This window comes from Meleagris gallopavo, chromosome 5 (assembly GCF_000146605.3).
Source record: "Meleagris gallopavo isolate NT-WF06-2002-E0010 breed Aviagen turkey brand Nicholas breeding stock chromosome 5, Turkey_5.1, whole genome shotgun sequence".
NCBI lineage: Eukaryota > Metazoa > Chordata > Aves > Galliformes > Phasianidae > Meleagris > Meleagris gallopavo.
In genome coordinates, this window is record NC_015015.2 from 39,303,462 (window position 1) to 39,328,190 (window position 24,729).

At 37.2% G+C, this 24,729-nt stretch overlaps 1 protein-coding gene across 14 annotated transcripts in view; it reads left to right on the forward strand.

The window, feature by feature from the left end:
* NRXN3 (neurexin 3) overlaps positions 1–24,729 on the forward strand; it is an 896,531-nt gene that overhangs the window by 650,825 nt on the left and 220,977 nt on the right. For all 14 annotated transcript variants that reach the window (XM_031553628.1, XM_019615790.1, XM_031553624.1 and 11 more), the window contains one exon: positions 8,539–8,720. In XM_031553628.1, coding sequence (XP_031409488.1) covers positions 8,539–8,720 — 182 coding nt within the window. The remainder of the gene's footprint in view (positions 1–8,538; positions 8,721–24,729) is intronic.

Consider the following 24,729-nt stretch of genomic DNA (forward strand, 5'->3'; position numbering starts at 1 on the left):
TTTTAAGAGAAGGGCTGAATTGCCTGTGGTCAGTAGAAGCGCTTCAGTTCCCATTCATCATGAGCTGTACCTAGGCCATTTTCTTATTCAGATTCTTTAAAGGTACTGTAGTAAACTAACATACCTGTTCTCAATTCAGGCCCCAAATGTGCTGTCAATCCTACTGTACTTTTGTCTGTTAACAGCGGTCTCTGAGTTCAGCTCCTCTGGCACACTGCCTTCTAGGCTTCTCCAAGGGTATTGTCTCTGTGGGCTGTTTTATTAGGAAATGCCAAGGAATAAAAATTCACATTCAGATTCCAGCTTCTCTTTGGCAGCAGAATGCAACTAAGAAGTACTTCCATCTACCTTTCCTGAATTTAATCACAGCTGGACCTTATGAAGTCTCTCTCCAGGTAGTAGGTGACTTTTTGTCCCTGGTATTTGCTCCTAGACCAGTCTTGAAAGAATCAAAGTAACTGGACACTGTTTTCTGGGTACTTCTACTCAGCAAATTTCATATTTTATTTTTCAGTTGTATTGTAGTAATTTCTTTTTATCTCTTTCGGCTCATTCCTTTTTTTTGTTTGTTTTTTTGTCTTCCTCTAAAGCAAATTCTGTATTTATTATGAGCAATGCATATTTTTAGTAGAATATTTTTTCTTTTGCTCCAGTGCACAGAAAAGTCCTGGAGGGATTGCCCTTGTGAACCTTTTCCAGATTGATGTCTGTTGTATGTCTGCTTGAAGCTGTGGAGGTTGTTGACTCAACCTGGTCTCTTTTGAAAGAGACGACTTGAGGGCTAGGAGTTGTGACTGTCTACATGGTAAGGTTGACTCTGTGGGAATAAATACAGGGACAGATTACTGTGTCATTCAGTCTGAGAAGTGAACAACCAGTCTATTTAGAAAGTGCAACTATGAAATATGAAGGAAGTAATTGTTCATATGATTAACAGGTTGGAAATGGACCATGAAAATCTTTACCTCAAACCCTTGCTCTAAGCGGGGTTATCTGTGAGGTCAGGTCGGTTTTACACTGTTACATGTTGAGTACTCCATGCATGGAGACTCCTAATCTCTCTGGATGACCTCTTTGACTATCTGTCCATCCTTATGATGAAAAAGCTTTTTCCTACTGTGTGAAGTCAGAATCTCTTATTTCAAACAGTGTCCGTTGCTGCTTGCTCTCAAGCTGTTCAGCAATTAAGAACTTAGCTTTATCTTCTCATAAGCCTCAATGCAGGTGCTCTGAGATTGCCCTTAAGTCCCCTTGAAGTTGTCTTCTCTGAGCTGAATAAGCCTGATTCTTTTGGCCTCTCCTCGTGAGATGGACTTCAGCTTCCTTGACAGGACTTCACTGAACTTCAGTTTGTCAATGTCTGTCTTCTATTATCAGCCTCCAAAACAGGAATCATTATACTAGTTGCAGTCACTCAAGCACTGATTAAAGGGGAATAGTTACTTTGTCTAATGGCTGTAGTCATCTTAGTACAGTGTAAGATGCTGTCAGAAGACCTTCGATGGGGCACATGATATACATGGTACAATTCACTACATAAGTGGCAGAATTATGTAAGCAATTGTTATCAGGGTTTGTAAGCCTTTATTTTGAATGCAGAACTTTCAGTGCTTTCAGGGGGAGACTGGATAAGTACTTTAGAATGAGGTATGATTACTGTGTAAACAAATCACAGTGGGCTGAATCAACTGCTAAAAGGGCTCAGTCTGGATGGGTACTTTAAGAACAAGAGCAAGCTACTTCCTTAGTTTTCCCTAGGTGTCTGCTTAAGATCATAGTTATACTGAAGACATAACAATGAACTAGTTGATACATTTTTATGTAAATGAAAATATTAAGGTTATTTCCTGATTGTAATCTATTATGTTTAAGTTGATATGTCTTTGGTCATCTTGGGTCCATGTCAGTCAGCAGCTAATTCTTACCTTCCTTTTGAGATTGTAAACATCCCCATCACAAATTCAGATTGGGGGAAAAGTCAGTATTCCCACTATCTTGAATTTAGGTGAAATTTTTAGTTAGAGTGTAAGCTATCTTGGACTGTTTAGTAGTTAAAGGAAAACTTTCTTCCTCCCCCCTCTTTTCTTCCCATCTTTTTAATGCAGTGTAACTAATAAGAAGCAGCATACTGTCTGATTCGATTGCTGGCTGATGCACACATACTGAGAGGAAAGTGACTCATATTAATTTGCTGTCATTAAAAAAGACAAAGAAAGAGGGAAGGCATGATCCAAATTGCTGCTTCCATTTTGTTAGTCTTGCAGATTTCTGAACTCCTCCTTTTTCTATGGAAGCATCTCCTTTACATTTTAATGGTGGAAATAAAATTTGCTTCATATCAATACATGAGAAATGAGATGGGTATAGTATTCAATCTGGGTCTTAAGAGGGTTTGTCAAGAGACTAGTGAATGCCCTGAGAGGAAAAAGCTTGTTCATGTGAACTCTTTTTGTGAACAGAAGCTTGCTTTTTTTTGAGACAGGAAGCTTTGCATTTTCTCATGGCTTTGTTTACTTCATAAGCAATTTAAAACTCCTTAATAATTAAAAGTGTATTTTAGCAGTTATTAAATAAGAAGTATAAGGTCTGTCTTTATTTTTTTCCTATGAAGGATTCTGTGACAGAATAGTCAAGTGAGTGAGATTATGATGATTAACTACCTGTAAGTGTTTTCAACCCCTTTTATTCTTATTAAGCAGGTGTTTGCATCAGTAGACCTTTCAAACTCGAGGACTGGGGAAGGCAGGAACTAGGGCACTGGACTGGTAAGTGCCAGAGAGAGGGCCTTTAGGGGAAGGAACAGCGAAACTTTCCTTCTGATGAATATGCTTTTGTCTAGATTTCAGTTTCTCCATTTGTATTATCAAGTCACAGAAAGTCAGGCGTCCCTGGGGTTTGACATGTAAGACACTAGGAAGGCCTGTGGAGACCAGCACTTCAGGAATATACCTTTCCTCCCCCTTCCCCAGACTGAAGTGTTCATTTAATTATTTGTTGTCTTTATTTCCTTATGCTTGAATCATTAATAAAAAGTTTGTTAGTTGTCAAAAAAATGTAATGAAATTATACCAGTTGAAATTGTTTTGCCTGTGACAGTGTCAGTGTGAAGTAAAGTGGGGTCCTGGTAAATTTTATTCTGTTAACTCCAATAATTATTACAACAATTACAATTTAAATTGACCTGAATCTTTAAGTAATTTTAATGCTGAAGGTACTTTCTTGTTGTAAAAATTAGAACTATACTCTTCATAGTCCATTAAACTCATACTTGCCTCCCAGTGTGCTGTTGCCACTATAGTTCGTGGGCTGTAGTATCTGTCAAACATTGCATTCTCCTAGCCACAGCGAGTTAAAAGTGTGTTGGAGTTGTAGTGTAGCCCAGAAAATGGACTGCTGACAAAATGGCTTAGTGGATGCAAATACAGAATGTTTTTATTTAACATCAGGAGGCTTGCAGGATCCAGGGACGTGAGAGAAGTTGTATCTTGTGTAAATATGGCAGACTTGTTCTCTACTGCTTTATGGGAATAATTCTAGGCAGGATAGAGCTGTTGCAGTTCTGCACTGATTGAAGAACGCTCTCCTTAAGATATGTTTTGAAAATTTAGAATGATGATTAGAAAAAGTGGCTAGTGGTCTAAAATTAAAGATGGTAGTGCTAACTTCTAGTAAATATTTACTTAACACAACACAGAGGTTTTTCTTGCTATGGATTATAACTGCTGATAATTCTTGTTAGAAATTTTGTGATGAGTTTTTCGCCTTAAATTGGGCTGCTCTGAAATCAATGCCTCTTATTTTATGTTGGCCCTCGGTGTCAGAGGTGGATGCTGGTGATATGACAGTAGAGGCTGAGCCTTCCAGATAGTATTCCATTACATGCTGTTGCTGTGTGACAGATGGCAGCAGAGAGGCAGTCTGACTGACAAAAGCCATCTGACATAGGAATATGTATGTGAAGCAAAGGTGTGTCGCTGAATTTCTCATGTCGAAAAAATGATGTGCACTGACTGCAAATCTGTGGAGACCAAACAACAAATCTTAGCACAGTGAAACAATAATAGGTGGTGTATTTCAGCAGTGGTGAGTGTAGAGCACCTCTGCTGGTGTAGACTTTTTTTGAGTGGGTCATTCAGGCTCTTGTTCATTGCTGGCAAAAATGCAATGAATAGCTAATAGTAGAGTCTATTGAAAAACAATGTTTTGTAGCTGAGAATTTGCTCTAGCAAATATTGTTTTTGTGATCTTTGTAATAGTATCTGTAAAAAGCTTTCATGGAAATAAATAAGAAGCATTACTTTCAGAGCAACCTACTTAGTTCTTGTTTTCTCTGACCTCCAAATCTTGTGTACAACATTCCAGCACAGTAGCCGAGCATATTCTTCACCTAATACAGGAAATGTGGCCTAGGGCACTGTGAGAAATGGGATTTCTCACAACTGAGTAGGGAAATACCTCTGTGCACAGTTTTGTTAATGAATTGTAAGCAATTCAGTGGAAAGAGTGAAAAAATAAATACCATGGAATTAATCATCCTTTCAGAATTCCCTGCTTCCATGGTGTACTTGTTGTAGTTTTGGAGTTGGTTATTAAATGAGGTATATAACTAAGCCTTGAACAATGAGGAAAAACTAAATATCAAGTAGATGCTCATTAACAGTGTATTATCAATTGTCAGTCTTGAATAGAGAATACCTTTGGGGGAAAGAAATGCATGCCCTTGTGCAATAAAGGAGTATGTAACGAAGCTTAGGTACAGCAAGAGGATCTCAAGCTGAACGGACCGTAATTTCATGAGTTGTTTTAACTCTCCTTTTGCTTAATTAGTCTACAATTGTGTACTGCACAACAAAGAAACATAATTATTTGTTTAAGATTGGAAGGAACTTCTAGAGGTAAACTAGTCCAACCTGCTCATTTGCTCTAGCTTAAACAAGGCCAATCAGAAATTGTATGGTCTTGTCATACTGTGTAATAGTGTTGAAATCTCGCCTTCTGAAGTCTAGAGTTGTAATTCTACTTTCTGTCTTGTTCAGTTATCTTGTTTCAAACTCCATAAAGTCATAGCTGTTACAGTCAAATAGAAGCATGCAATTAAAATCTTTTGTGTTTTTAAAATACTTTTTTCCTAATGTGATGGCTCTGTAGTAGTAACTCTGATTATCCTTCCTCCCCAGTTTTTACTTGATGTCTGTACCTCATGTTTAGACTATAACACTTCTGTTCATATTTCTTGGGGAAATGTTTTTGGTGTAAATGTTAACATGCTATCAGCTTCCAAACAAGGCAGTGCACATCCTGACTAGCCTCAGGGAAGGGGACACTGATGTACCCAACAAATAGTTGTGCATTCGGTTACGCATAGATAAGTTAATCAGGCCAGCTATTATCATGCAAGTAGCTTTGATATGGACAATATTAATGATTTCTCCCTCCTCCCAGAACCTGACAGTGGCCTACAGGAAAGCTGGGGAGCTTATATAAGGGAGCTATAAAGGCATGTAGTGACAGGACAAAGGGAAATGGCTTAAAACTGGAAGAGTGTAGATTTGGACTAGATATCAGTAAGGTATCTTTATTGTGAGTGTGGTGAAACACTGGAACAGTGAGGCTGTGAATGCCCCCTTCCTGGAAGCATTTAAGGCCAGGATGGGGCCTTGAGCAACTTGGTTTAGAGGCAGGTGTCCCTGTGTATAGCAGAGGGGTTGGAACTAGGTTATCTCAAAAGTCCCTTCCAATCCAAACCATTCTATGAATAAGGAAACAACTGCAAGCCATCAGCTTTCTGTTATGAGGTTAATTTGGCTAGTGATCTTTTGGTGGTTGTCTGACTGTAGTGAATGTCATCAAGATAAGCCTAGAAATGAAACCTTTCTCTTTAAGGGGAAAAAAGAGCTCTCTTAATCTGTTAAGTCCCGTGACAGGTCTATGAAGACATAATTGGTTATAATTGGCATTCACAGGAGCTCTGACATGCTCTACCTGCATCCAAATGGCTCTTAGAGAGGCAACAAAATCATCTGTCTTTCTATAAGTACTGCAGAAGTTTCTCTTTGCATATAAACTTGCTTGGAATTCAAGTGAGAATAGTTTTGGAAAGCAAATCTTAATCCATGAGTTCATTAACAATAAATAAACTCATCTTGCTTTACTTAACGAACTGCTGTGCCTTGTTTCAGTCTGTAATGCAGGGCACAACTTTAAGAACAAGCTAATAAATTGAAGGAGGATATTTGTTACGTAGTTTGTGGTGGACAGTTGATTTCCCAGACCACGGCAGAAGCTATAGATAATTTCCCGTCATTGCCAACTAATTTGATGAGTTAACATATACAGTTAGGGGATGGGTTTTAAAACAAACTTACAAAAGTATTTTATCTATATTTTGCATGTTATGTATTCCCCATCTTGAGTCTAAAGCTGAATCAACAGATAAGAGTTCAGTCTGTAGAATTAATCTTTTTGAAAATGAAATTGTGTTCAAAGCTCCATTATGCTATTGTGTTCTTCTAACTCAAGAGGAAAATTTCTTGCTTCACTATGACTTCAGACACATTTGTTAGAGTTTACTGATGGTGTGTTCTGGTAGGTATGCATATGATGGGAACATGAATACATTTTTACTCTGTCACTGAGTCAGCTATTTATAAATTTTCCTTCTATGTGCTTGAGTTTTTGCTGCCCTGGTAGTGTGTGTTGAGGTTTCTAGAAGAAGCCTCTTAAATGAGGGCAAAGTGTATCTATTATTTCTACTAATATGTGATATTCAGTTTTAGTGGCACTGCAGCTTTATGGGTAAGTGCAGAGATGAAGTTGTAGAGTGTAAAATACAACTCTTTCTGCATCTAACTGCACTTGTTCTCTTCAGGGTTACTTATGCACATTGCTGGTTCGTATACTTGACGGGATAAAGAATAGCATTAGTTGTGGTTTTTCTCAGACCAAAAAATGTACCCAGTTTACCTGTACTTCCTGCAGTCTACTTCCTGCAGTTCTCATACTTGATGCTGAAATGAGAGCTGAGTGGTTTGGGTTTCTATTCTTCTGATCTTCTATAGCTTCTGATCTTTTTATTGTACTTACAGACTCAGGTGCAGTTGGTAGCTGGGGCATTGAGATACGTTTCTGACCCACCTGAAATTTTGGATCTAGGATGGCCATTTTGATTGTGTTTTCAAAGAGGCTCAGAGGCTGGGTCATAAAAATCCTGCTCGTAACTTGCAGTGTTGAGTACAAGTGAGAACATGTTTTCTGAATACTTCTGCTTCTCAGCTTTTTTTATCTGCAGTGGAAATTGCTCACTTGCATGTCTTACTGAGCCGAGATTGCCATTGTTAATGTGGAGGTTTGTTGTCTGAAAAATAAACCAGGAAAAAACAACTTAAATAGAAAACAAAACACAAGGTAAAGGAATAAATTTCCAGATCAACTGTAAAGAGAAATGGTGCTAGAAACACCTGTCCTAGATAGCCAAAAGTTTTGGAAAAAGTACGCAGATGTGAATTGTCTTCAACTGAAGACAAGACAGCTTCCAAGAGGCCAAATATTCCCTTTGGGTCCCCCCAATGGAACTAAATCCCATGTTTCTGAAACAATGTCTGATTTGGATGTTGTTTTTTTTGTGGTGTTCTCTCTCTCACCTTTCACAAGTGTTGTTATTGAGCATTGTCTGGGATGATATTAAGCACTAATAAAATCAGTAATTCTTGGTAAGCTCTTCACTTTATCTCAGACTGCTTGCCTTGATTTAGGAACTGAAATACCTTTCATTCGGAACCTGAAATACACTTCAGCAGGTTGCATATAGTAAAAATGCCTGGAGTGATTTATACCAAAAGTAGATGGTTGCTTATTTGCTTGTGATTCTTCCACTGTTATGCATGTAGGAACGTTAGGATATTTTGAATAACATACATACATGTTTGGATTACTTACTGGAAATATTTGCATCTTTTTTCCAAGTTCATGTGAGTGAGACACCTTCCATAAGGAAGAAATTGAGTTTTTGAAATTGAGTCTAGCAGTGCAACCCTAATGGTGAAGGAACAGATATTATTTTGTCTGATTTTTAAAAAGCTACTTCAACTTCATAACTCTTTCTGTTAGGAAAAAAAGTCTAGTCTAGCATTTCAGAGTTGTGACTCCATGAAGGGAAACTTGTGACTTTATAGAAGGAAGAATGCATATGGTAAGCAGGATAGGATAGTCTAAATAACCATTTTGTGCATCTTAGAGTGCATGTTATCAATATCGGAGAGCTCACAATGTCATCTGTCACAAAAGAGGATTTAGTGTACATTGTCTCGGTTATTACTGGCCAAAGTCTGGAAATATGTTTTCATCATGTACTTAATTTTCCTGGTTCCTTCTATGTGCTGTCAGTAGCATGGTCAGTGGAATATCTTGATTTTTACCACATTAACTAATGAAAGCATATGTTTGTATGTATACCTTTTAGAAGCTATAGAATTATTTTCAGAGTTGACAAATAAATTGTGTGTAATTAATGCTTTTGTCTCTGAATTTTCTGTTTTCTAGCTGGTGCCACATATATATTTGGGAAGAGTGGAGGCCTCATCTTGTACACCTGGCCAGCTAATGACAGACCAAGCACAAGGACTGATCGTCTTGCTGTGGGCTTCAGCACAACAGTGAAGGATGGCATTCTTGTACGGATTGACAGTGCCCCTGGACTCGGTGATTTTCTGCAACTGCACATAGTGAGTATAGCTAAACCAACATCTATGTCAAACCTGAACATCTGTCTGTATGTTTAAAGAAAGCTATCGTGATGAAATAAGGTACGTCATTCTCAGTCCTTTCTGTATCTTCAGAACTCACCAAATTAACCTGCCTTAGATAGTCTTCAGTTTGTGGAAATTGTCAAATGGGATGAACAGGGAGGCAAATCTTGGTGCCAGAAGAAAGGGGAATGAGAGGAAGGCCTTATAGCATTCAGTAGCAATAGAATGTATTCAAGAACTGTAAAAACAGTGTGAATATAATTTGTCACTAATATGTCTGAAATTTTGGTGCTTTATTACTATTCTCAGAAAGGAAAGAATGAAATGGAATAAGAATTTTTTCTCACTGAGGAAGTTAAGTAGAACTGATTACATTCTTATCTGGTGTGGGAAGAATCAATACAACTGATGTTTGCTATTGCAGGGTAGTTCCAAATAGCATGGCCTTGAAGGAAGATAGAATTATTTTTCTTTTGAGAGCAAATATTAATGAAGAACATCTTCGGTGAAAATGGCTTTAGTGAAAGTTTGGATTTCTGTGAGAAAAAGAGACTAAGACTAGAAACTTTTTCATCCTGTTTGTGTTTTTCCTTATAAGGTGGGGAGATGGTTGGGGGCAAAACACTATTGGGTTTATTTTCCATTCTAAATAAGTAGTTAAGAAATTTAGTAGAGGTAAAGACTAGTCATGTTGCTTGATGGTCATGTTTTCCATGTTGTATGCATTAATTTATGTTGGAAGAAGGATGTGACATTTGCAGGGTTTGAATGGTCTGGGGAGCTGTTGATGTTTCATTGGAGATTAGAGAAGGTGTAAATAACCATGAAGAATATTCCAGTACAATATACAGACCTAACATGAATGATTGAAGGTCTTAATCTGGTAAAGAGGAATTTTAAATGTTCAACATCTCGTGGAAACGCAAGGAATATTGCAGAACGTTTCTGAAGCGAAGTGTAAGTCTTGCATTCTTTGCCAGCATTTTAAGTGGCTTCAGTTAGAATTTTGTTATAAAGTTCAGAAGTTTAAAATGATTGGAGTATGACTGGGAACCATTACACCGTCATCAGTTTTGGATTCTCTTTTTGTGTTGGAATGAAAATAAAATCAAGTCCTGGTGTTTTCTCTTTTTTCCCCAAAGAAATACTTTTCTTCTTTCAAAACAAAAAACAAATGAAACCAAAACCCACAGTAAACAACATTAAGTGGGCTGGAATTCTGTAGCTTCTCAAACTAAAGAGGTTGGACATGACTGAAGAAGAAACTGTATTCTTCAACTATTACAATGAATAAGACTTCTGTATTGTCTGTTAACTGGAAAACAATATGCAAGGCATGTGAGCAGAGGTAGAAAGATGCAAGCTATTGAGGTCTGAGGAGGATAAAACATAGGATCTTATTGCTGTTGGCTGCCTTCTGGGATGTTACAGAGAAAATGGAAGTCTCTTCTTAAGGTGGTGCTCAATAGAAGGAAGAGGGAAAATGTGCAGAAGTACCAACAGGGAATTTTAATCTTTTATAGAGAACTTTTAACAATGAGAGTACGTACATAATGAGAGTTTTTTCAGCATCAGTGACAAAGGTGCACAGGTTTTTCCTCTGTAATTTGGTCTTCAGTATTAACTCTTTTCTTACAAATGAGTCCAATTGAATTTTTTTTTGACTGGTCATCTTTTTGGCATTATCAGAGATCTAGAGACATTAGATACCTAAGCTATGAACTGTGGTTGGTATTAGTGCTAAAAGTTCTCTTGGCCACTGCAGGTACAGTTTGGCCAATTTTATGCTAAAGATATTCACTGGCAGCAAAAACTCAACTAGTTCAACTTTCTCTTGTTCATTCGTAGTCATGGTGAATTAGGAGGATTTGCCAGTTATTTGTGAATAGCAAAGGTACATTGCTGTGTTTTTGTGTGTGTGGTATTCACCCTTATCATGTCTATTGTTGACAGTACCGATGTTCAAATAGAAAATGTTATCTGAGCCTTGTGTCACTATATATACAGTAGATAAGTTTGAACTTTGAAACTGCTACTAGCTCCTTGAATATCTTTAAGACTGTTATTTCTAGTTTGTTATTTCTAGTTTATGTATAATTCAAGTATCTTATGTAAATTACGGAAAGCCACAGAACTGAGTTAACATCAAAATTATTTTGGAAAAGGCTGAATACTGAAAGGTGCGTCTGACAACTAAAATGTGAGACTGCGTATGACATTTTACTTCGCAAGACATGCAAGCTTTCTGTGAGATCAGTCTTCCTGACTAACTGAAAAGTACCGCATGCTGTGTGCTGTCATGTTCAAAGATGCTGTCCATCTTCTGTTTCTCAAGCCTTGTCCTCCCATTAGGCAGTCTTCCAGTGTCAAAAGAAATAAGACAGTTCAAATGATGATAAAAATACAGGAGAAATATATTTGTATCAGGAAAAAGTTATGAAACTATGTTAAACATAGGAGAATTAGAATTAAAATAAGTATTAAATCAGGCAAAACCGATGTTAAATTAACTCATTTTATGCATTTTTAACAAAATAACAAATTGGCTTTTGGGAAGGAATTCTTCTATTTATTTTAACTGATGGATGTTTTTGAATAAGTACTGGAGAGGCCTCTTCTTCTGAGGTCTTTCTGGGTATGCCAAGTCAGACTTCTTTTATTTATAAAAATTATTTTTTAAGGATAGTATTTACTAAACTCTGGCCTTCTCACTCTTCCTTACCTGCTCTGTTGCTTATAATAGTTAACAGATTTCTTAGTAATCATTTTGTACTGTGCATTACTACACTAAACCAGTCATAGTATGGGTTGTATTGTGTACAAATCTAGTACAATTTTAAAGGTTGTTAAAGGAGCTTGTATTATTCTAGAGAGACTTCTTAATAGTTTCCATGTTTTTTTAACACCATGTATGTTTTGGACCGTTCATTATAATCTTTCCAAGAGATAAAAAGGCAAAGATAACTTTAACAAAGACTTGGATATTGTTTAATTTACGATTGCTCTGTTTGGATTCATTTTAAAATTATTACTCCTTCAGACATTGTGGAAATTCATTAACTAAACTGTCTCTTACATGACAAACAATTACAACCTCTGAAACTACTTTTTCTCCTGATTTACAATGAAGAATAAGTCAGCAGTACTGGGAAAATAGATGGCATGTATTTCGTATCAATGTTGTATATGAAGCATGAGGCGTTAGTGTGAACAGCTCTAACTGGATCATGCGGAATGAGTGTTGTTGCAATATCAAATCTATTCTTGTGAGATTTTTTCTGACAATGACAATTCATTCAAAGAACCAAGTCCAAGTATGTACCACAAAATTGCATTCTACAATGGAGAGACTGCACATTTGAGTTATGGCTGAATGTTTCTGTGATCTTTCACATGACACTACCACAACATCTATTTTGTGGTTTTTACAATATGCAAAAGTCTTTATAGAAAACAAACAAGGAGAGGGAGACAGCTGCAGGCGATGATGGATATCATTCTGGTGATGACTACAGAGAGACAAATTGCCCACCCCTTTGTGCTGCTATTTTATTCTGTAGCTTTTAATTTTTATGTCTGTAAACTGCCTTCACACTTCTGGTTCTCCAGACTAGTGCTGTGAGGTAGTAAGACTGGTCTGAATTGATTGTAGAAAATCCTAAGTTTAGGTGAAAATTGGAATGATTTTGGGAGGATTTGTGTTGACTCATTATGCTAATGGACGTCCATCACTTAGCTCCAGACTGCAAACAATGGTTTACAGGATTTGATTTAGAACAATCTGATTCTCAATCAGTAAGTATAGGTTGATCTTTGCTGAATTACAAATGGTATTGCTAAATGAGAATCAGCAGAGAAGGAAGAAAATGTGGATGTAAGTTCTGAAAAATTTGTTTTTCTTGTACTTGAAAAACACTTTTCTAATATTGATTGACCGAAGTCTATCTGGGTTTATGGTTTTAAGGGTGTCTCTGCTCCTCTGTGCAAAAAAGTATCCTGAGACTACAAAGCTGCAGTCTGAGCTTTGCAATCTCTATGCAATCTGAGCAGAGAGAGAAGCAGAAGAGTTATAATCAGAAGTAAAGTCACAGATGAGGTTTAAGCAATGTTTTAAAGGCTAGGCAGATATGATAAATGTTGGTGAAAATTAATAGCAGTTGGTGTTTTATTTTCTTTGTTAAAAATCATATTGATGCAAAATGTTTCAGCCCTTCTAATGCCAAATTCAGAGTGGGAATTAAGATGTTTATATTTTCATACACAAGAAACTAAAATTAAGGGGATTTCCTTAAGAGCAGCTTGTTTTATGTGCAAGACAATAGATCTACAATGGCTGTAAATTGTGTGTGTGGTCTGCTTTAGTCTCTGATCTTCGTGTTTTTTTCCACTATATTTTTTCTTTTAAACTGCATGTTTCACCATTTTTTGCTTCCTCTTTCTTTTTTTGCATTAAATTTGAGTTTATTCATATTTAGCGTGAATATAAATAGAATCATAAAATCGTTATAGTTGAAAGGGGCCTTCAAAGGTCATCTAGTCCAACTCCCCTGCAATGAACAGGAATATTCACAGCTAGATCTGATTGCCCAGAGGCTAGTCCAGTCTGACCTTGACTGTCTCCAGGAATGGGGCATCCACCACATCTCCTGGCAACCTGTTCCAGTGCCCCACCACACTCACTGTAAAATACTTACTTTTATGTCCAACCTAAATCTACCCTCTTTCCCATTGCTTTCCCGTTGTCTTATTATAATAGACCCTCTAAAGAATCTGTTCTCTTCTTTCCTGTAGCTCCCCTTCAGGTATTAAAGGGTGACTATCAGGTCACCTTGGAGCCTTGTCTTCTCCAAGCTGAACAGCTCTTTCAACCTGTCCTTGCAGAAGAGATTCCATCCCTTGGATCATTTTTGAGGCCCTTCTCTGGATGCAATTGCACAGGTCATTGTTTTTCCTCTACTGAGGACTCCACATCTGGATGCTGCACTCCAGGTGAGGCATCCACCAGAGCAGAGAGACAACCTGCTGTGCATGTTTCTTTTGATGCAGCCCAGGCTTGGCTTTCTGGGCTGTAAGGGCACATTGCTGCCTCATGTCCAGCTTCTCATCAGTATCTTTATTTGGCAGATCTGCCTTCAATCCTTTCATCTCCCAGCTTGTATTGGTGGTGAGGGTTGCCTTGACCTGGGCTAACTGCTCAAACCTGTCTGGGTCCCTCTGGATAGTATCCTGTCCCTTGGGTGTGTTGACAGCACCTGGCAGCTTGGTGTCATCAGCAAACTTGCTGAAGATGCTGCTGACCCTGCTGTCAATGTCGGTGAAGATTTTAAAGAGTCCTGGTCCCAGCACTGACCCCTGTGGGGCGCCTCTTATCATTGGTCTCCATTCAGATATTAACCTATTGATCCCCACCCTCTGGGCTTGATCCTGCAGCCAGTTCTTTGTCCATTGAACAGTGCTGTCATCAAATCCATATCTTTTTCCAAATTTGAGAGTAGGCTGTTGTGGGGTGCTGTGTCAAAGGCCTTGTGAAGTCCAGATGAGATCAGTGGCTTTTGCCTTGTCCACTGATGCAGTGACACCATCATAAAAGACCACCAGGTTGGTCAAACAGGATTAGCCCTTGGAGAAACCATGCTGGTTCTCTCGTATCACCTCTCTATCTTCCACGTGCCTTAGCATAGCTTCGAGGAGGACCTGCTCTATGATCTTTTCTGGCACTGAAGTGAGACCGACAAGTTGGTAGTTTCTGAGGTCATCCTTTTTACTATTCTTAAAAATGGGTGTGATATTGCCTTTTTTTCCCAGTCACCAGGGGCTTCACCTCATTGCCATGACTTTTTAAATATAATTGTGAGTGGATTGGTGATTACATCAGCTGATTACTCCAGGACCTATCTTATTAGTACCCTAGACTTTTGGATGTTCAGGTTCTGCAGGTGGTCGCAAATCTGATCTTCCCTCGCAGCAGGAGGAACATTTCCTCCCCAATCTGCTCCTACCAAACCAAATAATGTCTCCATATCTTAATTATGAGTTATATTTACGAGATCAGAACAGGGCTTTTACTCTTGCTTTTCCAGGCCTTAAACCAGTATAAAGTAAGTCTTCGAGTTTGGTATGCTTCGAGTGTACCAAAAGTAGTTGAGCATCAGTGTACGAAGGTTATCATTTGTGAAGTTTAGTGCTTATGTGGCATTTCATTCAAGAATCAGTAATGCTCAGTGTATATTTCTCTTGTCTGTTTAAACAAATTATGAGCCTCTAAACGTTGTAGAATTAAAACATCTTTCATTGAATTTATACACTGAAGCATGCTAACAGATCTACAAAAGATAAGGTGGATCAGAGGCTTCTTCAGTGAAGCAAGGAGTTGTTTATTAACTAGCTAGGTACAGGAAACATCTTGTGTAATGTATGCTTGCATAGTTAATAAAGAGAAGCAACTTGTGTATGAGAATGGCTGGACTCCTACTGGTTAAGGACGGAAATTAGGATGAGTTTTCAAGCAAAATGTTGCATTATCTGAATCCTTAGAAAGTCTAAGAGAACAGACTGTCTGAAGACACTTTCCACCAAGACAAAATCCAACTTACCTGAGGGTATACTCTGCAGGTCTCCTATAATTATTCACATATAAAATCTATCTGAATGCAGCTTTCTATTATGGATGAGTTCTCTGGCACAGACTTTTAAATGCACTGTCTTTAATAGGTGCAACCTGGGGATTAACATATGCACGAAGACTTGAAAACTTGACTGCGAACCTTCCAGGCAAGAAGGCAAATGAGCTGAATGAAGGAATCAGAACTGTTCTGGTTTAATTTTGGGATATGAAGATGTAGCAGGGTTTTACTTTCATTTCTTTACGTATATATTTTTAAAATAAGCATTTGCAGCTGTAGTTTGCCAGTTCTTTAAGTTATCTCTTTGTACTAGGTAGTGTTCTGGCACTGTAATGTTTGGTGTGGGAGTACAACGTTGTGTAACTTAACAACGTTGTGTAACTTAATGCTATAACATAGCTTGAGCTATTGTATTGCAAACATATTCTGAGCATTACACCGTGCATCACAAATGTCTACCTCCCTTCTATAATTATTGATAAAGATAAATGTTTTGTCATATCTTTTTTGTTTAGGATGGCAGTCAGTTTCAGATGAGACTAGCATCTTAATCGTGCTAAATTTTTTTATCTATCTTTGTGTAATAAGTTGTGGTGCATTATGTAAAGGTGAATTTCTTGGTATTCCATACAAATTAGTTGGATTTTTTCATGACTATTTTGATTTTGTATGACCATTATTAGACAATGTCTTGGAAGATCAGTAATGAACAAAATAGCTGGAAAAAATGAACATAGCAAAAACCTACTTGGAATCCCTTCTGGCCAGGGTCAGCCTGCTTTATTTAATTTTAGCTAGAAGAAGGTCTCTGTTCCTAAGTACTTGGAAAATATTTAAGTGTACAAAGATGCACATATACTCAGTTCATCCACATTAAAAAAATAGAGCTAAGATAATATCTACTTTCTTATGTTGGGTTTGTAGAATGAAGAACATGGCAAACACAAACTTCTGCATTGTTATTTTGCATGTCAAAAGCTGTATCTGAGTGATCCTCAAATTTAAAGTATGCACATCAGAAGCTATATCTGTCCTGGTTTTATCAGTATTCCATATCATTCCTTACCTCAATCAAGTCATTTTTCCTATTCCATTTCCTTTCTCTTGTGGGGAGGGAGGTATGTCATGCAATTAACTCTTCAAACTGCAACAATCTGAGTTAGCCTCAAATTTGAGATATGCATATTGTCTGCTTTGACAGCTGGCAGAAAATAGCTAAGGTTTTTGATTTATTTATTTTTCATGAAACTGTTCTACTTAAACATTCAGGAATTCTGACCAAAAATGCCTTCAAGTCTTGTGCTGTTCTTCTCTAAACTCATTGGATCCACAAAGTCCTGTGTGCATGCTGTATTTACTTTTCTGTAAAGCACATACAAATAAAGTAAAACTAATTTGAAGGAAAAATTGACTTAAAATTTCCAAAGCAGCTTTAAAGCATGTTATTATTACTTCTACTTTTATTTTGAAAGGAGAGTTAAAAAATCACTTTTCATGTATTTGAACAAGTTCATATTATGCATAGAAACAGTCTGTGTATTATCTACTAGCTCTTGGGGAAGAGTCTGTGGTAGCTGACAAGGAGTTGAGAGTAAGCCTTTGAAGGTTAAGGAGCTTTTCACCCCAGTATGCTGTTTACGGCTGACACAGCTTGCCACTGTACCTTATCAAGTGATCATCATGATGTCCTTTTGAGGTTCAGTCCCTGCTTTGTTTCCAGTGGCTGCACCATGTGTATGAATGAACGTATGTAGTTGAATGCAGTAGTGCAGGAAATAGCGCACTGATATCCTGTGGATAAAGATGATAGATTTTAGATCCCTTGTTCCACTCAAGCAGCATGGAAGCTTAGTGCTTTGACATAGGGACTCATTAGCTCTTCACTCAGAAACAGTTTATGCATATACACTAGTGCTTTCACTGTTATTGAAGGTTGTGAAACTAATTTGAGTTATCGTAGAAAGAGTTGGAAGGGGGAATATTAGCAAAAATGATAAAATTGCAGATTGGGCCACAAGTTCACCTTATTAGAATCACAAACCTGAGAAGAATATTGGGGCTTCAGCTCTGCAGGCTGATTTGAGTTTAGTTTGACAATAGAGAATGGAAAACTAAGAACTGGAAGGGAGATTTACTGAAAAGTTGCATTGATAATTTTGTAAAATGTGGCTTAAATATGTGATCTAAATACCTTGGTTTTTTTCATAAGAAGAGAGATTTGCTGCTTTATCTTATTTTGTTTCATCAAGGAAACTGGCTTCTATTCCTAAGATAATGGTTTAATATAGTGGACAACATCTGCTTCTTTCCCCAATACGAACCTGGTCATTTTAATGTTGTGCATCTAGCAAAACCAGACCCTAATATTTCAGTGTAAGTGCAGAAATGAAGAAACAAAACAAAACAAAAAAAACTCCTAAATTTAGAAAAAAAAAAAAAAAAAGTCTGTGAGATAGCTGATGTCAGAGAGATTATTCTGTAAGTATACAGCTTCTGTTTAAAATACATCCTGGAGCTTTGAAACCTGTTTAATTTGTGATAATACCTTAATTTTTGTGCTGGTTGTTTGTATCACTGAGTTGTTAAATGATCATTTCTCCATCTTCCACAGTAGCTATCCACAGACTCTGTATGACATTGTGTAATGTTAAGTGTTAGGTTATCACTTGCACTTATTCTTTATATAAAATGCAAAATAACAAATACAGTATTTTGCTTAACGGTTATTTTAGTTTAGCCAGTGTTTATAATGTTTGTGGAATATGTCATCTAGAGCTTTATGATGTATCATAATTTCAGTACAACTTGAGGTGAACTGTCCTTACTGTTTTTGCAGTACTTAATATTTTATAAACTTTTATTATAAACTTTTTAAGATTTGAAGATTTACTTATTTTGTAAAACAGTTTGTCAGAGAGCGAGTAAACCACAAAATATTGGGACTTTTTTCATGCTGAGAAAGCTTATATATTAATGTGGTTCTTTTTGTTGTTGTCCATGTTGTGTTGCTGTCTTTCTTAAGAGTTAAATACAAGTAGTGAATTGTTTTATTTTAAGCTGAAGGAACCCAGATAAGATCCAGTGCATTTCTTTTCTTGAAATATCAAACATTTGAAGAAAATGTCTGAGATTTTTAGTGTTCATTGTGAAGGAAGCAGAAGTCGTTGATATTTGAAGACTATATACTAACAACTGGTAGTCTTAATTCTTTACAAGAAGCATTGAACCTACAGAGTGGTTCAGAGAAAAACATCCTCCATATGCATGGATGAATTGCACTAATAGATTCTAAATTAAATCTGCTTGTAATTAAAGCCTTTATCACCTTCTCTATGGCTGCAGCAAAAAAATAAAATAATTCTTGATCTTGGTGTTAATGGATAGCAGCAGGGTATGGTAATAATTCACTGTGTGTTCAAACATACTGAGTACTACTCAAAAGCAATTAAACAAGGGCAATCATCAGTTTAATTTACCCCTTACTTGGTATCTGATGTAACCTTCTCATCAAAGGTTAACAACTGCTCAGTACTACATCTGTTACAGTGAAATGAATTGTTCCTCTATTAAGTCTCTAGGAAGAGCATCTTAAAAGAAAACATAGTATTGAATCTATCTAATAAAATGTAAACTTTATCTAATTCAAATAATGTGTAACATGTTTGCACTACAACTTTAATTTCCAAGGATTTCAAAATACAGCTTAGAGAAAAAGATAAATTAATGGCATGCATCTGGTTACAGGGTAAAAAATTCTTCTACAGAGCGTGAAAAACTAGTCCACAGTTCTACATGAGAAATGAATGAAGAATGCTGTCTTTTCCATTCCAAAAAGGCATTGCAGTGGGAATTTCAAGGAAAGAGTGCACAGAACTAGTTTTGCTGGAACTCCAGCATCCAACTTCTTACATGCTTACTTATTCATGAAGAGGCACAGTTCTTATTCAAAACCACTGCCTTAACAGTTGTTACAATGATTAAGAGGCACATGTATTTTATTTTAAAACATCTCAACCACAGTACATCAAGGTATTTCTTTGAAAGGTACACATGAACATCCTTATAAAATGAGAAAACTAGGTAATTGAGATTAGATGATTTAACTGAAGATATAACATGGAATTGGAGATAATTTTCTCTGAATGATCCTCTTTCCTTAAAACAGTAAGGCCTCTTCCCTTGTACCTCTTTTGAACCACTCTCACGGGACAATACCAACTGCTGGGAAATGGTAGTTGCTTTGGAAAGCTGCTGTTGCCCATAACATCTGAGGGCCAATTTTATAGCATCAGGTGGTGTTGATTTTGTTTGTTTTTCCTCTTCATTCAAATGCACTGGATCTGAACTTGTTTAGCTTGTGAGTTGCTGAGATCGTAGGCTGAAATTATATTATTTGTGCTAATAAGACTCTCCCATTTGTTAACTTTTCAGTATATAAAGCATGATTGAACTGAGAGCTTCCTGTTGGTTTGAGAGGCTTTTATGTTACATATGTAATACGGACATTTGTCTCTTATGCAAAAGAATTGGGATGGGGAAGACTGCAAGCACAGTCCCAAACAAAGCTGAAGAAAAACTTTAGTGTGAAAGCTCTCTTAAATATGTTTGTCATTTTTTTTTCTCTTCTACATTTAAATTTCAGATGCTTTGTTTAAGCAATTTGCAAACTACAGAGATTTCCTCATAACTGGTGCAATTTGGGCCAGTGTAAAGCATCAGCTGAGAGTATTTTTGCCTCTACTGATGACTATGTACACTGCTAGCTTGGAATATTTAAACTTAGTTTCAGTGCACGCTGTCCCCATTTTAGCTTATTCTTTATTCTTGTCAATTACTGGAGTGGAGTCTATAAATCTGTGTAATAATAATAATTAAGAATGATAAAGAAGAGTATATTGTGCTGATTCAAGCTTCCTTTACTCTGTTATCATCTATCATTTCCAGATAATCTCACGTGAACACCAATAACATATACAGAATTTCAGTGTTTGTATATGTAACATGATGCTAACATTACACCTTTTAGTGTGATGCTGTTCAGCCTTAGAGATACATCTGTGGAGAACCATATCATGCTTCTGTTATACAATATTAACTAAAGTTAGGGAAGATCCTCAAACCTAACAGGCATTTCCTCTTCTTTAAGGGAGATAGAATCTACTCTTCCTTGGAGACTGCTTTGAGTGTACAGTTGAAATAGCTTTTTATAAACTTATTTTTTGTTACTCTTTCGTATACGAAATGCTGTAGCTTAAATATATTTCAGGAGACTAGGTGCTCACTGTGATCTTCAGGATGATTCAGGTGGGCAGCACATGCTGCAACATTTCAAATGAAAGTAAATGCACCTCCACAACAGGAGAGCCTTTCTGTACCTGCTCAGGCAATGAATTGGGCAACACTGGAAGGATTGAGGACCTATTGAAAGGTATTTAAGCTATACAGTTGGGGGGGTTCAAGGGAGGGAGAGGTGGGTTTGATTCAGGTGGTGTTTTATGGGTGGTGTTATACAAGTATACTGAAGAGGTGAGGCAGGAAAGGTCATTTCAACGTGAACAGATTTGTTTAGTGCCTGAGTTTACACTCAGTGAACTCCAACATCATGGGGAGTGCAGAACTGTCAGCACCTTGTTGCAGGTGATTGTTTTATAAAACTGTCACTTTTAATTACCACAAAAACCTAACTTCATTTTACACTTTTACAGTATTGAAAGGGTTTTACGAGAGCAATTTTAGTGCATTGTTCTGTTATACTGAAAAGATTTTTCTGTGATATGGTAAAAATCTGTTGTGAAAGTGAGTAATTCTCCTCCTGTGTTTATTCTGAAAAATATGTCTTACAAACGTGAATGTTTACTACTTCTTTCAATGCATAAATGTAGTTCTTACTGTTGGTGATATTTTCAAGCCCTTATACTGTATGTATTCTTGTCTGTTCTTTGCAGAAAGGAGGGATGTTGTGGTTTCTCATAAATATTTCTTTAAATAACCTAAACTGAATATAGCTTTTTGGTAATGATTATTGTTAATTACATTAAGGTTTTTAAATGAAATGAACTTCAGTCATTTTGCCTTTTTCCTGCAGACTCCGTTCATATAGTTTGGACTATCTTATTGTGATTTTTTTTTTCCCCTTTAAAACTGATTTTAAAATGAAACTGGTTTTAAAATTCTTTTTGATCTGAGTTCTAATCAGAATTTGTTTGAGGCATTCAGCTGTGTTCAAGAGGACTGATGACATTATAGCACCAGATAAGCATTGCTGCTTGTTGTAAACTGACCCAAGATTGATATGTGCAAGCTACTTTGGGTATCTTAATACTGTATGTTTGGTTTATGCTTGGGCTTGGACATGTAGATGTACTAGGATTGGGTTATGTGCCGAGGCTTTGGTGGGGGACACTGCAGGGGTAGCCTCTGTGATCAGCAGCTGTCTTTGTGTTCAGGTCGCCTTTAGTTTCACACTGCTCTAGTCTGTTAGTAAGAGGTAATAAATTATATTAATCTCCCTACAGCGAATCTGTTTTGCCCGTGATAGTAATCGATGACCGATCTTCCTGTTTTTATCTCAATCCTTGAGAGCCTATTTTTAATTTTTTTTTTCCCCCTCTCCTTTTGAGGAGAGGGAATAAGGAAGCAATACAGTTGAGTTTCTGTGAAATAGAAACTGTGAAACAACCAGAGCTCAGTGCATCTGCATGCAGTTGTCTTTGTTTCAGACACCTTTCACACTTTTCACGCTTTAGGTTTCCTTCCAGTGTGTTGTCCTTTGTCATGACATTAATATTTTGTATTCATAATTCTTGTTTGATTGCTCATTTGTATAGCTTTCAGTGGTAACTGTGTTCAATGATAATGCTGAGTTAAAAGGAAGATGGGTTGTCCTCTGGCTTTCAACTGTCAGTCTTGGAAATGATAAACATTTTGACGTTTTAGGAGACACACTGGCTCAGTTTATAAGATATGTGTCAGACTGGAAATCACATGATAGGCAGGATTCCTGTGATAGTCATTAATAGGCTTCTGAACTGGTGAACAGAGCATGGTAAATCTGGCCTTTGAGATAATTGAAAAGTCATTTCTTGTAATGCGAGCAGCAGTACTGAAGGATGATTGCTACTCTTTGGGGACAGAGGATAATACTTTGTTACATGCAATTTGATGTTGCACACCCAATATTGATCTAGTCTGGCCATGTTTTAACATCCCTTAGCAACTGCCCGATGCATTTCCTCCTTGCCCTGCTCCTATCCCGTTCCTATCACAAAAGCTATTTGTTAGAGTAGTTCCATTTACTTAATGAAAAATATAGGTTGCAGAACAGGTGCGATAGCTGAGAAAATAATAGTTTTATAGAGGTATGGAAGAGTAATTCTGATTAAAAAATGTAGAAGTAGGCAAAAAGTAGGACTGTGAGCTATTTTGTCTGCTTCATTTACATATTGCATTAGAGCTTTCAATATCATTCTTACAATTACCTTGATGTGACACACATCATGACCAAAGAAACAAAGAACTGATAACTAGTACGCTTGATAATGACACAGTGACATGCATGTGGTTCTTGATTCTCATTGCCTTCTTTGAATAAAATATGATCTTCAAAAAAAGTGGCAAGTTCTAATTCTTAAATGGCTTAAATACACTGAAGTTGAGGCAAGTTTTTATTTCTACAGGATTATTTTGAGTGCAAAAATCTCTTCAGTAGGGTTCGTGGAGCTGTGACAGCATTCAATTAATGATGAATGTTCCACAGTGCTTGCTGAAAGAAGTTCCTCATTTGAACTTAGCCATGGAAGTTTCACTGGACACTGATCATTCACTGGATAGTTATTTCCTTAAACAATAGAGGATAAAAATGGATTTAGGTTCTTACAGAAGGTTCTTGCCTCTCATACCGTAATGTGTGCATTCCTATGTCAAAAGCTGCCTTTCTCCTGGGAGGATGAGTATGTTGCTCTTTCTCCAAAACTGCTGATACAGGATGTTTTGGGGGGAATTTGGAGGTCACCAGTATCACTAGAGCAAAGTCAGGTCAGAGGAATACATTTGGACTAGCTGGAGCTTAGAGGATTAACTGCTGAACATTGTTCACGCTTTTTAGTAAGTCCTTCATTTTTAATGCCATTGTGTTTTGGGAGGGACTGTAGTTCAACTAGAACAAATTCTGTGCCTCTTTCCTATTTTCTTTCCTTTCTGAAATCAGGTGACATCTGACAGTATGTGCTCCCTTGTAGGATTGTTGCTTTGTTTCGTTTTCTAGTGAAATGCCTGATAGTAGTTGACTCTCTTCATCTGAAGTGTATTTTGTCAATTATAAGAGTGAAATGGAGATTCATTGTTCTTATTGCTGACTTAAAATCAGAATAAATAAAATGAGTCCATGGGTACTTTAGGCTCCTTGCTTATATTGCTTGGACTGAAGAGCCTGCGGTCCCCTTGACTGTCAAATTACACCGTCTTGGTTGTATAAACTAAGTCCAGAGGTTACAGGAAGTATTACATACTAGCATAAATGAGCAGGTTATTGTGAACACATTTGGTGCCAATGCTGTGTATGCGTAGATGCGAATGAAACTTGTCTAAATGTCAATGAGGAGAGGCAAAAGAGGGCATTGTGCAGACACGTTATATCATTATCATATGACATATAAAACTGTGTATTGGGTGTAAATGACAGTGTTAACAGCAGGAGAGGCTGATGCAATAGCCTTTGAGAGAGGATGCTGTGGTCTGCCCCCATGCTGTACACAGCTGTCTGCAGCAGACTAAATGCAGGATATAGCTAAACCTAATAACCCAGCTGATGGTTCTTCTGTGATAACATTAAAGAAATGGCAGAAAATGCCTTACAGAGAAAAGGATGGGAAAAGAATGTCATAAACATCAGGGGGAACATTTGTCAGACGAGGAGGTGCTTCATGGCAGAGCAGATACCTTTGTCTCCTGTTTGCCAAAGGGGGAAAACAAATAAGCAGCTAGTAGGATGTTTGAATTCCACCAGAGCTGGCCCACCACCAAGCATTAGTAGCACAACTGTGTGGAAATAGAGGGGTAAAATTTCTTAAAGGCCCTTGTTAGTAAAGCTGAGCTCACCTACTGTAGCACTAGCTAAATTTGATGTTGAAAACTACTATGAGTCTAAAGGTGTTTTTTTGTTGTTTTTATAATGAGGGTAGAAAATAGGCCAGGATAACTAAAGGTTTGTTTCTCACTGATGACAAATTTAGTCTTAAAGATTTGTCACAATGTCTTATGCTGACTGGAGTTTTGCTGCTTCTCGTGATCTGTGTTCCTGCCTCTCTTTACACATCATCTGTTTGTTAACAGAATGCAGACTGCTTGCTAGGAAATGTGTAGTT